Here is a 16,462-nt window from a genome sequence, read left to right as displayed (position 1 = left end):
CACCGCGGAGGGTCCCGTTGCGCTACTATTAGTCGTGGTACGTAAACGTGCATCTTGCCGTGTAGATCGCATGGCTTAGGCCTGTCCCTGCTTTGCGGGATGTCCACGAGTCTCCTGCGCAGGGTAGGCAACGAGCCTGAAGAGAGCTAGGCAAGCAACTGTGTCAGCCATTTCCGACTTTTTCACCAAAGTTATTTCGTTATTCGGACACCCGAGGGTTTGCTTACCTGCTTCTTCTGGCTCAAGGGATAACTCGACAGATCCCGTGCCCACTGCTTTCGCTAACCTATCGACCAATATTTCCCTCGCGCATTTGTGAGGATCAATGAGGTTTCCTTCCAGACCTTCGTAGAAGTCAACTCTAGAGGCCCAAGGTGAGGGCCATATATGTTCTTGGATGATCTCACTCGACAGCCCAGCTTCCTGGCTGCCACAGCTTGGCCACCCTTCCAGTCGCCTGCTTTGCCATGTCCCCGAGGTTCATCGCCGTACAGTGTACAGTAAAGTTAGGTTGAATAAGACTCTAGAGAAATAGCCAAGGGAATGCCGACGAAGCCATGTCTGGCAATCGCTCCCGTTATGGAAGAAAACCCTCTCCCAACGGCCATGGCGGCTGTACCACTGACGCGTTTAGCTTCCTGACCAGGTGCCCTGGCGTGCCTGTACTTCTTCCTCGTCGCGATGAATGCCGCTTTCCGAAGCGGGCGTGAAGTCGGTGGCCTTGGAGAGAAACAATAAGATGCTGCCATCAAGACCAAGGGTCTGAGGAGCAAGGTTGGATTGCGATTCGACAGATCCCGTCTGCACTTGGCCTCGGATGTTCTCCCTTTTCATGCCGACCGGCTCGTCAGCTACTTTGTGCCGACTGGGGTAAAGCCGATGGGCGATGACGGTAGTTTTCAGAGTCGATTTGCTCCATACCAAGGTATAAGGTATATAATGAACCAGAAAGATCAACGGAGTCGGATTCCGCCATCTTCCTAGGGGCAATTGACGTTCGGGGGACGCTCGGCACGCACGAACCAGACTCGGCAGGGCTCTCATGACATGATCTACCGGGGAATTCGTGATGGCGCCCCGTACGTATATTAATCGACACGACTACATAAGGCTCGGCAGGTCCTGGTCCTAGGCTCTGTTTCCTTATCCGCTAACTGTAAACTGCTAGAGTATCTCGGCCGTGGTGGGGTATATGGGTAAGTATGTAAGGTAGTTAGTTGACTGGCTACACTTCAGAGTGATTGCGGATAGTTGCACAAACAACACCATAGCATCCGTCTTCTCTTCTTACTCACCAACTCGTCAACATCGTCCGCACGACGAGCTCACTCGCGAAAGGTAATGAAAAGACATGTTAAAGAGCAAATGTCTCTTTTCATTGCGTATGCAGATTCATTCGTCAAGATCATTATGTCTAACCTCATGTCCCATTATGCCTCCTTGCCGACTTCTAGCCTCGGCAAGCATCACCACTACCGCAAGCGCTACAATCAGAGTAGATTTGGGCGTTGCAAGCAAAAACATGTCGACGCGCTCCCGAGGCAGCTCAGGTACGCCACGCCTGCGACCTGGCATCTGGCCGCCACGCCGGCCTCCGGCTATGACACGGGGACGGCCCCCCCGGCGGTCTCGGTCGCGTTCGTCGGGCTGTTCTGCGCCGCGACAGTGCCTTCGGTCATCCGCCAGATTACGAGGTTGGCGATGATGGCGTGGCCGCCGGGCCGCGGGTGGAACACCCGTTTGACATTGTCGCTGACGATGCCCCCCACCGCTAGTTTGGCATGGCCCCAGGACGCCGGGAGGGCCGTCGCGTTGTTGCCAGGCACGGCAGCGACGAGGCTCGGGTTCTGGGCGTGCGCCTCCGTGATGGCATCCGTGATATACTTCTCGAAAGACACATTCGTCCTGTTGTTGCTGCCGCCGGCCTGCCGGCCCTGCAGGGCCACCGCCGCTCTGGTGCCGGGGTCGCCGCCGGTGGCTTCTCCTCGCCGCAGAGAGCCCCGGGTCTGCCCTGCGCGCTTTTGCAACACGTCAACGGCGCTCAGAAGGTCTCCGCGGGCTTCCGGCGCGGGCAGCTCTGTATCTCCGACGACTGTGCGCGGGATGGCGCCCGAGAGCTCGGGGGCTGCGATCTCGCGCCTCCCGAGCAGGGTCGGGTCGTCTGATTTGGTCTCCCACTCGAAAAAGAGGAGGCCGTTGCGGTTCGCATCGGGCTCCTTGACGCCCGCCTCGCAGAAGCGGCCCTGCAGGGCCGAGAAGTACTCGTTGTACCCCACGTACTCGAAGGCGTCTCCCGCCCTCTGCACGGCGGCCTGGATGGCCGCGTTGGTGGCCAGGGTGAGCTCGTTCATGAGCGTTCTGTGCTCGAGGGTGAGGTGCTCCTTGTCGTCCAAGTTGTACCAGAAGGCCCAGCTGACGTCGTCGCACTCCCTCGTCGAGTTGTCGAAGAAGGCGGCGTAGCCCGTCACATAGACCTTGCGCTCCGGGTTGATCTTGTCCCTGAGGCCGGCGTACAGCCGGTCCAGATTCCCGGGCAGGACGTCGCGTATGAGGGCACTCGACACCCGCAGCGCGCTGGGGCAGCTGCTTAACGGGTTCCACTGGAAGATGCAGGCGTTGAGGACCTTGGTCAGGCCGACGTCGTTACCGCCGGCGCTGACGGTAATGACGTCGTATCCGGTGCCCATGCCGACCACCTGGTTGGCGAGCACTTCGGGAGCGGTTGCGCCGGAGCAAGAGAGGAATTCAAAGGCCGCGGGCGGGTTCTGCGGCATGAGCTCGTGGGACTGGATGTATGCCGGGTAGGACTGGTCGTAGCGAGAGCAATCCTCCTCACTACCGGGGTACAGCTTGCCGGATCCGATGCCGGCGGAGCTGGAAGCCGGGGAGGCCGTGTTAACTCTTGTGGTCATCGATGAGAAAGAATCGAAAGGAAGCACACTGACTAGGAATCACCGACGGCCGCCCACTTCTTCACCCACGACAAGTCCTTGGGGTCTGCTGGAGCAGCCTGGGCCGAGTTCCAGGACCTATCGCAGTAGCAACCTCCGCTATCTCTTGGTTTTAGCAACACGACTAACACAGCTTGGTTCCGAGGGCCGACGTACGATGCATCGCACCATGCATGTCCGGCGTCTTGGCCGCACGCCGAAGGACACGCGGAGTCTGCAGCACAACTGGAAACGCATTGGTCCGCGGGCACTCCACTGTTGAAATCGGTCAGACTTAACCAACTGGCCCTTTTCAGGGCGTTGACACTCACTCGGAAGGCCTCTCAATCTTCAGGCAGCGGTGCGCGGCGGTGGCATCGGCAGGACATGCGTCGAAAGCGCTCTGTGTACATTGGTCGATGGCCTCGATGGCCGTAGGTTTCGCCGTGCTAGGATTCTGGGCAGAAACAAAACAGGCAAAGACCCCTAGGGCGGTGCAATAGGCCTTCATGGCTGCCCAGTAAAAGAGTGACGAAAGAATGAAAAACACGCCTCGTGAAGCCGACAAGAACGAGACGACAATCGGTGTCGACGTTGCGGAAACAGCGAAGTTATCAGCGGAGTGGTTGCATGGCCGTTGACTTGTCGATGACCTCTTTTACCCTCATCATCTTGGATACTTTGAGCCAGGAATGATATGCGGTGAATCTGGAACGTGGCCGGCTTTCTGTTCGGGTCCTTCGTTTAACTTTGAAGCTGACTCGGCATGGCCGTGTGCGCGACCACGCGAACTGAAGGGCCCGCCGGCTTCAAACAATATCGGCAACCCCGGTACTTCAAGGACATACCCAGGGACTAGATGTTTTAGCACAGTGAAACACCAATCAGTAGAAGTGTTTCTTTGCAAAGAATCATCAAGAGCAACTGGTTATACTTCTCTTTTGGGATTAATGTAGGGAATCTTGGACTTTACCGTCCTCCATTTTATATCTCAGGAACAGCAAGAGGCTCTATCTCACTTGATGACTTGCTTCAAGAATTTCGGAATTCTTGTAAGCAGGCTATGGGAAAAGGTCAAAGGGCACCGGCAGGCGTCGACAGTCGTCTGATCTAACGCGTATCATCGTATACCTGTGTAAGCTTAAGAGGGACCGCCTTCAAAACGCACCTCCATCTGATCTAACGCCGGGAGCGTCCTGTAATTTGATGGACCGGCTTGTGCCGAACCAACGCATTTGCTCACTGATTAAGGGTCTGATCGGCAACGGCGGCGAAGTTGGATAACAGCCCGTACCTCAAATAAGGAGTACTTACTGCTTATATAAGCACATTAGGTTAAACCTTAACTAGGCAAAATATACTATCCCTTCGGGCGCAATCGGACCTCATTAACCCCGAGGTGGATCCCCTCCACTTTTACCCCACACTTTCGGAGATACATGACAATACATTATTTTAGAATGTTGTTTTATTAGCAACTACCACTAACTTCAACATTATCACTAACATTACCATTAAAATCATAATATCTTCTAACTCAGATACCTTTATTAATAGCACTATATATACAGAGGTCTTACTAGAGGACCTTGCTATCACTTGCCTATATAAGCCTAGCAAGCTTCTAGGAGACATTGCAAGGCTGCTTAGACTACAATGTACTGTTATGTAAAGGTAGAGATTACTGGTACCTTTAGCATGGGCAAAACGCTATATGAATACGGAGTAGAAGTACCTTAAAACTATTGGCTTTTGGCGTTAATTGCTGTGGTCTGATTTGCTCCTACCCCACATCGGGGTTAATGAGGTCCGATCGCGCCCTAAGAGATACTATCCCTATAACCCTAACCCTAATTTTAAAAAGTTAATAAAGCACATTTGATTACACTTTCATAATATGTAACCCTAACCCTTGCTTAGTCATCATTTTATCCAAGTGTTAGATAGCTTATAGGCACCTCGTGAGGACCTTATAACAAAATAGGTAGCAGTAGGGCAGTTATCTGACATTTCCCCTCTTTTGGGCGGCAGAAAAGTCATTCTTATTGAGGTACGTGTTGAAATGGCAAGGTTTCTCATGGGCGAACTCTGCTGATGAAAAGGGGCCTTTTTCGGCCTAGCGCTGCATTTATTCAGTTTCCGACTAATATTTCCCCTCACGTTATCCAAGTTGGCGCGCTATCCAAAAGAAGCACAAGTCATGACATATGGGCCGTGTTAATGGGTCCATTATAGTTGGAAAGTCTTTTTTGAATTTCAAATTCCGCCCTATCATCGCTCTCAACGCGATTATCACCGGCAAAATCTCGAGTTGCGACCTCTGCTTATTGTGTCAATGGACCGATTTAGGCTTATGGCCGCGATCAAAGTCCAGCAAGCCCACAGCACCAGCCAACTCTTACAAGGGTCCGCAGAATAAGATGCATTAGACCACTCACCGGAGATATAGTACAGACATGCCGCTGATCTTGCAGATACAATAAGTATTCACGGGGGCCACTTCTACTTGCGGTTCTCATCTTGAGAGCCGTCTGCCGTCCGGGATGTCATAGTCATTGCAAGTTCTCATCTCTATCCGTGGTTGCTTTGTCTTCCGTCCATTCGTTTTCCATTTCCACTCATTCATTGTGATATCCATCCCTTCCTGAGCCACTCGTTGAATCTTACTGTGAAGGGATTCCAGCTGTGCCTCACAACCATTTGTCAAAAATGGGGTTCATGACCTTCAGCAGCTGGAGGGCCAGCTTCGCTAGCCTCTTTGTCCTGCTCACCCTCGTGCTCGGCGCCGCAGCCCAGTCGCTCGGCCTCGCCCTCGACGAGGCCGTCCTCGACGATGCGAACCTCGTCTGCTACTCGAAAAAGCTCACCTTCGAGCAGGACGCGAGCGAGCTCTTCAACGACGGGCAGCTGTACGGGCTCGCCAAGCTGGCCTTTGAGGAGATGAGGACCAAGTTCCAGGGCGACGGCATCCGCTCGCGGCGGCAGCCGGGCCTGATGGCGGCCATGGCCGTCGGCAAGGACATCTACCTCACCTCCGACGTCGAGGGCGGCTCGTTCCTGTACACCTACGCCGGCACGGGCCTCAACCCGGACGTCGTCCTCGCGCTCGAGCGCTGCCAGACCGCCCTGCAGCAGGACACGGATCTGCCCGTCGACCAACAACACCGGGCCAAGGCCAGCTGCGCCGGCGTCTTTGCCGTCCACCAGGTTAGTCTCGTCGTCAGAGAGCAGTGTTCCCCCCACGCATCTCAAATATGAGCGCAGCATGGTTGACAAAAAGGATTTTTTCCCCCATACGCAGTATTATCTGGACCCGGATGTGACCGAAGAGGCCCGAAAAGACCCCCCGCCTACCCGTATAGTGGCCTACGGGAAACCAGGCATGAGCGGCCCGATCGGACGTGGGTCTCTTCACCCGCCCATTTCGCGGGTTGCGAGCATGTACAGGTTACTAACACGAATCACAGCACAAAGCGCGTGCGGCGGCGGCGGACAGATGCGCGACGGCGTCCTCACGTGGGGCTGCAAGCAGTTCATGGAGGATGAAGACATCACGGTGCCGCAGGAGCCCGAGCCGGCCGGCATCAGCTTGCCGAACCCGTTCCCGCCGTTTACGGACAAGCAGATCAGCATCCTAAGCCCCGGCCGTGGTGACAACTGACATCGCCCGGTGGGCTGCATCTGAAGATGGCTGCTGTTGTTCATTAGGTGATGGAAATCCCGTCACAGTTAAAAGCCTGGCACGGCCAGTCCAGTTGTACGAAGCGATTCCCTCATGATATCTTGTAGATAATGAAGTCCATGACACATTTTGGCCGTGCTCGGTCTATACACCAGTACATGTCACACACATTTCTCGGGCCAGTTCTTTGCTTGGTTACACGCAACACGCTTGTCTCGGTGACGTTACTGCCATCAGTTAAAGTGGGATAGATGGATTCCTCCAGTATTCGTGAATCTGCTCAGGTGTACATAACATGGCCAGCCCACAAAAGTGTACAAAACGCCGAGCCGAAGAAACTCGTAGGTCAACCGTTGGACCGCCCGGGCACGTCGTTGACGAAGTGCCCCTGCGCCGTCTTGTTCGCCTTCATCTCCAGCCGCGTCTGCAGCCTCCGCGCCGCCTTGTCGGCCCTGTCCAGCTGCCTCTTCTGCGTGAGCAGCACGCTCCGCTGCTCCGCGGGCGGGAGGTGGGCCAGGGCGGCGCGGTCGTTGGCGCCCAGGCGCGCGAGCTGGGTCTCGAAGACGGCGCCGCGCCTCTCCGCGCGCGTGAGGGCCAGCTCGGCGCCCGCGTGCCGCTGCGTTCCAGGAGCAGACGGCGCCGTGAGGCGGAAACTTGCGTCGGCCTCGTCCGCGCGCGGGCCCCCTTCCGGTAGGAGTTTGTCGGGACGAGAGCCGCCGCCGCTGGGGCCGAGTTTGGTTCTATGTCGGGACGGCGCCGGGGCGGAGCGGTGGGCGAGCGTTTTGCCCGACGGGAGACGGACGGCGCCGCCGGCCCCCTCGACGGCGTCGGCGATGGCCTTCTTCGCCTCGTCGTCGCCGCCCTCTCGCGCTGCGGCGCCGCCGCCGTCACCGGCTCCCGTCGCGTCCTCGTAAAAGTCCCTGAACTCGGAGTCTTGGGCCGTGATGTCGAACTTGCAGTGGCCCTTGTCCAGCATGTGCTGCTGCACGGCGGCGGCGGTCCGGCGCTGCGTGCCGCACTGGAGGCACTCCTGGTACCCGAAGACGACGAGGTGGAGGTACCGGACGAGGGTCTCGAGGTCGACGATCAGCTTCTCCCGGCTGGGGACGAACATGCCGTGCGTCTTGCCCATGTGCACGAGGTTGTCGTCAAACGACCCTGCATGTGCGTTGCAGAATAGGCAGACTTCGGGAGCGAAGGCGGCGGCGGCGTCGTTGTCGTCGTCCTCGTCCTCGTCCTCGTCCTCGTCATAAGGTCCATCGTCGCTAAGATCGGCGTCGGAAAGGGAAGACGACGAGTCGTCGTCGGCGGCGTCAGACTCGGGTTTGGGCCCGTCGGTCGGCGCGGCGGTGGTTCCGGAGAGAGCCGCGTGCTGCTCGGCAGTCAGGGGTCCCAGTCCGGCGACGCGGCGCCTGAGGTTCGCGACGTGCCATTGGCTCTTGGAGTGGGCGCGTCGGGTCTCGGAGTTGTCGAAGTGGACGGCGCAGGCGCCGCAGGACGTGGCCGAGAGCTTGAAGTGGGAGCTGTTTGATTGCTCCATGGTGGCGGTAGGGTTGGTGTTTGTGTCGGTGGTTGCAGTGGCTGTCGTGGGCAGCGTTGAAAAGGCAAAGGTTTTTGTTTTTATTTTTTAAATCTTTGTTGTATAAACCTTTTGGTCTAGGTGAGCCTGATTGCTTAGGACTGGCTTTCAAGGAACACTTTTTTTATTTGAAACCGGAAATGCAGACGTTATATACTTCTGTCACGCGGTGTAAGCTGACATGGACACGCATGTAGATGACAGGGAACAAAACTCGAAATCACGTTGCGTCGACGACCGAAACCCCTCAACCCGAAGTGATATTGCGCCCCGCCCTCCATTGGCAGATCGGCGGCGCGTTGGACCGAAAAAAAAAAAGAAAAAAAAGAAGGAAAAAAAAACCAGCCGGAAAAGTCGTCGCCTGGATGTTATCCGTTCGCTCATCCGTCCGCTGACGCCGTATCGGGACACCAAACAACAGTGAGTCAGAAGGTGGATCCCGTTTGGTACCATCTATCGGCTCCGGCACCGTCGTAGAGTAGGACTGGACGGAGGATCATGGATCTGTGCTTTTGAATTACCGCAGTATTACCTTTCGCGAGAGGAAAACGGAGAGGGATGTGAGTCACACCGGCGGGGGCCGAGGCCTTCCTCTTCGGGCAGCATAGGCGATGACCATTGAATGAGCCATCATCATCATTCCCCACAGCGGTTCGAGTGACAGGGGGTGTGCGCGTCGCTGTCCTGGACTTGGCGTCAGGCCCGGCTGATGATGCCGTCTTCGGGATGGAGATACAAGATGCAAAGTGCCAGGATAAGACATACAGATACACTTAGGAACACGTAATACGTGGGTTTGAACCATAGGTAAGTTGGTATCGCGAATCACTTTTTGGCCGTGGCTTTCTACAACACATGGCCCGAATCAAACCCGCCGTGCCTCTCTCGTTTATCCGACACCGTCCCAGAAAATGCTGAACCCGCAACTCCTCTCAATTCCATCGTGCTTCTCTAGTAGCTGCGGCCGAACATGACCCACTTCTGGGCCTTGGCCTCGCACTCGGGGTTGAGGCACTTGGTCTCGCCGGCGACGATGCCCTCGGGCTGCTCAAAGGGAATGCAGAGAGACTTCATGCCCATGCTGGGCTGCTTCTTGCCCTCGGGGAGGCTCGCGTTCTCGGGGGGCTCGCTGGTCGTGAGCTCCTTGATGCGGTCCTCGCACTTGCCGCCCAGGCAGAAGGGGATGAGGACAACGTTCTTGGTGTCGAGGGCCGGGATGACCTTGTCCCACTCCGTCAGCACGAGCCGGTGCTCGCGGAACGACTTCTCGGCCTTGCTGTACATGTCGGACTGGACCGTCTCGAGCAGCTCGGGGACCTTGGTGGAGAGCTCGGCGAGCGCGATGGAGCCCTTCTCGCCCGTGTCGCGACGGGCAAAGGCAACAACCTCCTTGGCCGCATCCTTGGGGCCGAACTCGAGTCTGAGGGGGACACCACGAAGCTCCCACTCGTTGAACTTCCACGCCGGCGTGTAGCCGTCTCTCAGATCCGACTCGGCACGGACGCCGGCCTTGCGCAGCTCGTTGCGGAGGTCGTCGACCTTGTCCTCCAGCTTCTTCCTGTCCTCGGCCGTCGTCTTGGCCGTGATACCGACGGCGATGAGGACAACCTGGACCTTGGCGATACGCGGAGGGAGGACCAGACCCTTGTCGTCACCGTGGATCATGACCATGACACCAATGACACGGGTCGACAGACCCCAAGAGTTCTGCCAGACGTGGATCTTCTCACCCTTCTTGTCGGGGTCCTCGACCGTGATGTCGAACATCTTGGAGAAGTTCTGGCCCAGGCAGTGAGAGGTGGCACCCTGGATGCCGCGGCCGTTGGAAGGGATATAGCCCTCGACGGTGGTGGTGTAGTAGCCACCGGCAAACTTCTCGTTCTCCGTCTTGGTACCGCGGACGACGGGGACGGCGAGCAGCTGCTCGTAGACGCCGGCGTAGAGCTCGAGAATCTCGAGCACCTCCTTGCCGGCAAGCTCCTCGGTGAGATGGGCCGTGTGGCCCTCCTGCCACAGGAACTCTCTTGTACGGAGGAAAGGGGTGGTCTGCTTGGCCTCCCAGCGGACGACCGAGTTCCACTGGTTCAGGCGGAAGGGCAGGTCGCGATGGCTGCGAATCCACTTGGAGTAGTAAGGGTACATGACGGCCTCGGATGTGGGGCGGACCGCGACGGGGACTTCGAGGTCCTTGTCACCGCTGTGGGAGGGAGGACCATCAGTGCATGTCGAGAGGGGGGAGGGGGGGCAATCGATTGCCAACGGGTTGAGACTTACGCCTTGGTGACCCAAGCAAGCTCAGGGGCGAAGCCCTCGACGTGGTCCTTCTCCTTCTCGAGCGACTTGGAGGACAGGAACATGGGGAAGCTGGTCTCGTCGACACCCATTTCCTCGATTCTCTCCGAGAACCACTTGCGGATGACGGTCCAGATGTACATCGAGGCCGGGCGCAGAATGAAGAAGCCGGAAATCTCGTTGTAGTACTCAACCATCTCGGCCTTGAGGACAACCTCCTGGTACCAGGCAGAAAAGTCCTCGCTCTTCTTGACGGTAATTCCCAGGATGTCATCCGTCTTCTTGCCGCCGACGACAGGGAGGGCAGCTTGCTTGGCGGCCTTTGCAGCCTTTTCGGCAGCCATCTTGGCCTGCTTCTCGGCCTTCTTCAAGGCGCTCTTGGACTGCTCGGGAGCGGCAGCGGCAGCGGGGGCGGAGGCGTCGGCCATGTTTGCGGTACTGAACTGCAATTCGCAGAGTCGTCTCGGCAAAGGGGTCTCGGGGTCTCGGAGTCTCGACTTATAGAGCTGGCGGCGTGGTGACCAGGTCGGCCTGAGTCACTTTGAGAATTTGGGCAGAGAAGGGCGGTGCGATCCAGCGGAAAAAAGTGCCCCGCACTGGAAATGTGAGTCGTGTGTTTGGTGTCTGTCGTACAGCTGTTGGGTGGGCAGCAGTGAGGGGTCAATTGGGCTTCAGCCACGCGGTCCGTAGGGTGGGGCGCCGGAACTGCTTATCTCTGCTTCAGCCACACACCCACATACAGGTACACACACACACACCTCTGACCTGGGAGGAGGGGGGGTTGCAGCAGCTTGCCTTCTGCAGCCTGCGCAATAAGGTACCAGTACGTACACGCATCCACTGATAAGATAACCAGCATCAGCCACATCCCCGGTTCCTGGAACAACCCCGGCTCCGATAAAAAAAAGTTGCGAGGGGGGGGGGGGCGGAGAGAGAGAGAGGATGAGGCAGGCACAGCACAGAAGCTTCTATTGCTGTCCAGGCACACACACACCGTCGAAGCTCTCCAAACCACACCCCCCCGAAATCCACCACCTCCCCATACCGCGATTATACCACAACCGCTGGCAGTGAGGCGCAAAAATGGCTTCCATGTTTGAGCAATCAGGGAGCGGCACGCTTTTCCTCGGCGGCCAGAAGATTTCCGGCGCCGACATCAGAGACCAGAACGGTATGCTTCTCCTGCCACCGCCGATGCGATGCATTGCACCACCCATGACAGCTTCATCTCGCTGACCAACCCGCAGTTCTCGCGACCCAAGCGATTGCAAATGTCGTCAAGAGCTCCTTCGGTCCTAGCGGCCTCGACAAGATGATGGTGGATGATATTGGTGTACGTCCAGTGAACCCCCTTCCCCCCCTCCCCTGGACCCCGCTCACCCCCCTCGGGCATAGGACGTCACGGTCACGAACGACGGCGCTACTATCCTCAGTTTGTTGGACGTCGAGCACCCCGCAGGCAAGATCTTGGTCGACCTGGCGCAACAACAAGATAAGGAGGTCGGTGACGGCACCACGTCCGTCGTCCTGATCGCCGCCGAGTTGCTTCGCAGAGGAAACGAGCTCATGAGAAACCGCATACACCCCACTACCATCATCACGGGCTACAGACTCGCCCTCCGTGAGGCCGTCAAGTACATGAACGAGAACATCAGCATCAAGGTCGAGAACCTCGGACGCGAATCCCTCGTCAACATTGCCAAGACCTCCATGTCCAGCAAGATCATCGGCGCCGACTCGGACTTCTTCGCCAACATGGTCGTCGACGCCATGCTGGCCGTCAAGTCGACCAACAACCGCAACGAGACCAAGTACCCTGTCAAGGCCGTCAACATCCTCAAGGCCCACGGCAAGGGCTCGCTCGAGTCTCTCCTCATCAAGGGCTACGCCCTCAACTGCACAGTCGCCTCGCAGGCCATGCCGACGAGAATACAAGATGCCAAGATCGCAGTGCTGGACATGAACCTTCAGAAGGAGCGCATGAAGTTAGGAGTGCAGATTACGGTCGACGACCCCCAGCAATTGGAGCAGATCCGCCAGAGAGAGTCGGGCATGATTCTCGAAAGGGTAGAGATGATCCTCAAGGCCGGCGCCAACGTCATCCTCACCACCAAGGGTATCGACGACATGGTCCTCAAGACGTTCGTGGAGAAGGGCGCCATGGGTGTGCGCAGGTGCAAGAGGGAGGACCTGCGAAGGATCGCCAAGGCGACGGGCGCCACGATGCTCAGCACACTGTCCGACCTCAACGGCGACGAGAAGTTCGACCCGTCCTACCTCGGACACGCCGAGGAGGTTGTCCAGGAGCGTATTTCCGACGACGAGTGCATCTTGGTCAAGGGCACCAAGTCGCACTCTTCGGCGTCCATCATCCTGCGCGGCCCCAACGACTTCACCCTGGACGAGATGGAGCGGTCGATCCACGACTCCCTCAACGCTGTCAAGAGAACGCTTGAGAGCGGCAGCATCGTCCCCGGCGGCGGTTCCGTCGAGACGGCCCTGCACATCTACCTGGAGGAGTTCGCCGGCACCGTCGGCTCGCGCGAGCAGCTGGCCATCGGCGAGTTCGCGCAGTCGCTGCTCGTCATCCCCAAGACCCTGGCCGTCAACGCCGCCAAGGACGCGTCAGAACTCGTCGCCCAGCTGCGTTCTCGGCACGCGCTCTCGCAGCGCATCCAGGAGGGCGAGGCGAACGAGGACGAGAAGACTGTGGCGCGCAAGAAGGCGTACAAGAACTACGGCCTGGACCTGGTGCGCGGCAAGGTGATTGACGAGATCAAGGCCGGTGTTCTGGAGCCCACCATCAGCAAGATCAGACAGCTCAAGAGTGCGGTGGAGGCCTGCATCAGCATCATGCGCATCGATACCCTGATCAAGCTGGATCCCGAGCAGAGAGCGGAGGATGACGGACACGGTCACTGAAGAGAGGTAGTGGCAGCTGCGGCGAGGATTCGTGTAAAGATTTCTATAAAAAGAAAGAAGAAAAAAAAAGACACAAGAGCAAAAATGAGCCAAAGTGGGGGAGAATGTTCAAGGTTTAGACGGTTCATAGATCATCATCACTTTGCTAATGATACCTTGTCATGCCACCGACCGGGAACGGAGTCCGAGGGTGGGTGTCCCAGTTTTTTCCTTTCCTTGAAGCCATACACTCATCCATCCATCCATCCATACATATATGTATGCGTAAAAGAAAAGAAAAAAATAAAGTTTCGTTTCATTTCAGCACCAGCCAAACTTCTCGTTGAGCACCCACTCGACCTCGCCCTCGCCGTACCACATGAGGCTCGCGATGCTGTGCGTCTCGCGCTCGACGAACTCGTGCGAGATGCCGGCCCTCTCGACGAGGGCGCGGACGCGCGGGTCGGGGTTCCACAGCTCGACGTTGTTGACGCGCCACTCGGCGGCCTCGGCGCGGGCGAGGCGCAGCAGGGCCTCGACGGCGTCCTGGACGAAGGCGTCGTCGGGACCGGGGCCGGGACCGGAGCCGGCGGCGGCGGCGGCGGCGGCGTCGTCGTCTCCGTCCTCCTCCTCCTGCTCGACGGCCAGGCGCAGGATGTGCATCGTGTTGCCCTTGTCGGGCCGCTTGAGCCCGCCGTAGTAGCCGCGGGTCCAGACGGCCCAGACGCGGGCGCCGGGCCGGTCGCCGACGACGCCGCCGCGCACGGTGGGGGTCTTGCCGAAGATGTGCTTCGTCATGTAGTCCTCGCGCATGAGGTGCCACAGCATGGCGTCGAGGTCCGGCACCAGCGACACGCGCGTCTTGTTGCTGGCGCTCGGGCGGGCCAGCCGGGCGCGGAGCCGCCGCTCGTCGACGGCGCACAGCTCCGCCAGCTCGTGGTACCCCAGCGGCGCGGCCTCGCGCCGAGGCGGCTTCTCGCCCGCGCCCGCGCCCGCGCCCGTCGTCTCCCTCGTTTCTCCCCCGTCGTCGTTGTCGTCGCCGCCGCCGCCGCCGCCGTCGGCCGCGCTCAGCACCGGGAAGTCGAGGTGGGTGCTCTCGTAGGGGTGCCAGCCGTGCTTGGCGTAAAAGGTCTTGCCAATGTCCGAGTACAGCACGGAGCAGGCGACCTCGCCGTCGCGGATGTCGCGCCAGGGCTCGCCCTTGGCCATCTCGGCGCCCTGCCAGCGGGCGAGGGCGGGGCCCATCATGGCCATCATGACGGAGGCGTAGCCGTTGCCGCGGTGGGCGGGGTCGGTGAAGACGGAGCCGACGCAGTGGGTGACGGCCTCGACGACGGGGCCGCCCTCGGGACGGGCGACGAGGACGGGCTTGCGGATGCTCTCGCACGAGGAGAGGATGGGTCGGGCGTCGGGCGGGAGGGCCGGGTCGGTGAGGATCCACTGGGTGATGCCGCCGTTGCGGGTGACGGGGACGGTGGTCATGTACTCCTCGCGGCGGACGTAGTCTTCCAGCTCGAGGGCGCTGCCCCAGCTGTCGTACGTCGAGGCGTACGTCCTGCCGCGCTCGGCCGGCGTCGGGTGGGCGAGGACGAGGTCCGTTTCGTGCGTCGAGCCCATGGTGGGGGTGATGTACGGTCTGTGGTCGATGGCGTGTGGCGTGACTCGTAGTACGGTAGTGTGTCGATTCCTGGCTTATCTCGCCTTCTCAATCGCATCACAACCCGGACAATGACAGACAGACAGACAGACAGACAAACAAACGGGAGGAAGGGTAGGGAGGGGGAGGGAGAAGAAGGGAGGAAGGGAAGAAGAGAAGAGGGAAAGAAAAATAAGGAAGTCGATCCCAAGGCTTGGATTTGGAAAAGGGAACAAAGCGCCAGCCGGTCCTTATCATGTGTGGCTTCAGTTTCCGTTCGGTAGGTGTCAACGTGCGGGCGGGCGAGCGCCGCTCCACCAGGCGATGGAGGCTTTTGGCGGGGGAGGTCCCAGTCGACCCTGGGATTCCGGTAGGGATGGGCGTGCCTCGAGCTGCAGTTATGGACTCAGGAGCAAAGACATGATAGGTGTGTGTCACAAGCGACATCGTGGACAGCAGTGGGAAAGCATGCAAGCAAGCATGCAAGCAAGCAAGCAAGCAAGCCAGCCGATGCTTATCTTACGTCACGGGGGAGAGAGTCTAGCGCGGTTGCTGAACGCCGGACGCCAGACGAGTTCGAGAGAGGGAAAAGCAAAAGAAAGGTACCGGTATGGATGGGGGAGAGGTTGAGCCTCCACTCGTAGGGCGTAGGGAGTGTGTACCAGTCGGTGTGCGTATCTTTCGTCTCAAAATAGTCGGGGGGAACCTGGAACCTGGAAACTCGGGGAACCCTTTTTTCTTATTAGGTAATTCATTGCCAACTCTCCTGCCTGCCTCTCTCTCTTTCTCTCTCCCCCCTTCTCTCTCTCTCCCCCTCTCCCTTGCTTGGCGAAACGGGTAAGTCTCGTCGGGGGAGGGGCGCTCACGGAGGGTCCGGTGGAAGCCGACGATAGGCGGGGCCGCTACCCCTCCGCCTGGACGCGGCCGTCCGTCCGTCCGTCCGTCTAGCTCAGCTTCCCCTCCCATTCGTTCATCCATAGTGTGCCGTGAGGTGCCCGCTAATAATCAACGTCGTCGTGACCACCGGCACGAGAGGGACCCAGCCAAGGATGATGTGGACGGGATGCCCTGGTGTCCTTGTGGACGGGATGCCCTGGTGTCCTGGTGGTCGGCTGACTTGGCCGATGTTCTGACGGAAAATGCGACGGCGGGAAACCTTGGCTGCGTTCGGGTGGGTGTGTGCGCCGTTGCTGTTGGTTATGTACCTCGTGAGGAGAAAAGGGAACACATGGATCCCAGACGTCTCTACGAGTTTACAACACACGTGTACGCATTCCTGTCTTTCGTTGGGACATGTGTACCATGTATATACATACTTGCATGCACTTGTATGTATGCTGTAACAACAAGAAGCCGGGTTTCAGAGCCGCTTGTTCCAGCGCAGTTGGCCCTTACGTTTCCTAATGGCCACATGGCCCAGAGATATCACATTTCACCAACCA

At 58.4% G+C, this 16,462-nt stretch overlaps 6 protein-coding genes across 6 annotated transcripts; 2 read left to right on the top strand and 4 right to left on the bottom strand.

Moving 5' to 3' along the window:
- Positions 1-1,598: 1,598 nt before the first annotated feature.
- Positions 1,599-3,441, bottom strand: LY79DRAFT_670985 (SGNH hydrolase-type esterase domain-containing protein; the record flags this gene model as incomplete). The annotated part of the gene is made up of 4 exons (XM_060563852.1): positions 1,599-2,874; positions 2,946-3,050; positions 3,108-3,206; positions 3,263-3,441. The coding sequence occupies 4 exons, from the start codon at positions 3,439-3,441 to the stop codon at positions 1,599-1,601; spliced, it is 1,659 nt and encodes a 552-aa protein (XP_060412611.1).
- Positions 3,442-5,639: 2,198 nt separating this feature from the next.
- LY79DRAFT_670984 (uncharacterized protein) lies at positions 5,640-6,591 on the top strand (the record flags this gene model as incomplete). Its single annotated transcript, XM_060563851.1, has 3 exons — positions 5,640-6,137; positions 6,232-6,331; positions 6,398-6,591. 3 exons carry the CDS (start codon positions 5,640-5,642, stop codon positions 6,589-6,591), a joined length of 792 nt encoding a protein of 263 aa, XP_060412610.1.
- A 367-nt stretch (positions 6,592-6,958) lies between these two features.
- On the bottom strand, positions 6,959-8,152 carry LY79DRAFT_518572 (C2H2 type zinc-finger-domain-containing protein; the record flags this gene model as incomplete). Its single annotated transcript, XM_060555044.1, has 1 exon — positions 6,959-8,152. One exon carries the CDS (start codon positions 8,150-8,152, stop codon positions 6,959-6,961), a length of 1,194 nt encoding a protein of 397 aa, XP_060412609.1.
- A 990-nt stretch (positions 8,153-9,142) lies between these two features.
- Positions 9,143-10,911, bottom strand: LY79DRAFT_518512 (prolyl-tRNA synthetase; the record flags this gene model as incomplete). Its single annotated transcript, XM_060555038.1, has 2 exons — positions 9,143-10,388; positions 10,466-10,911. The coding sequence occupies 2 exons, from the start codon at positions 10,909-10,911 to the stop codon at positions 9,143-9,145; spliced, it is 1,692 nt and encodes a 563-aa protein (XP_060412608.1).
- A 655-nt stretch (positions 10,912-11,566) lies between these two features.
- Positions 11,567-13,405, top strand: LY79DRAFT_518617 (T-complex protein 1; the record flags this gene model as incomplete). The annotated part of the gene is made up of 3 exons (XM_060555048.1): positions 11,567-11,654; positions 11,731-11,816; positions 11,879-13,405. The coding sequence occupies 3 exons, from the start codon at positions 11,567-11,569 to the stop codon at positions 13,403-13,405; spliced, it is 1,701 nt and encodes a 566-aa protein (XP_060412607.1).
- A 300-nt stretch (positions 13,406-13,705) lies between these two features.
- On the bottom strand, positions 13,706-15,001 carry LY79DRAFT_518626 (uncharacterized protein; the record flags this gene model as incomplete). The annotated part of the gene is made up of 2 exons (XM_060555050.1): positions 13,706-14,389; positions 14,459-15,001. 2 exons carry the CDS (start codon positions 14,999-15,001, stop codon positions 13,706-13,708), a joined length of 1,227 nt encoding a protein of 408 aa, XP_060412606.1.
- Positions 15,002-16,462: the final 1,461 nt, after the last annotated feature.

The sequence above is a fragment of the Colletotrichum navitas genome (assembly GCF_030913465.1).
Source record: "Colletotrichum navitas strain CBS 125086 chromosome Unknown LY79scaffold_43, whole genome shotgun sequence".
In the NCBI taxonomy this organism is placed as follows: Eukaryota; Fungi; Ascomycota; class Sordariomycetes; order Glomerellales; family Glomerellaceae; genus Colletotrichum; species Colletotrichum navitas.
The sequence above is the reverse complement of the archived record's forward strand: the minus strand, read 5'-3'. Positions and strand labels throughout refer to the sequence as shown.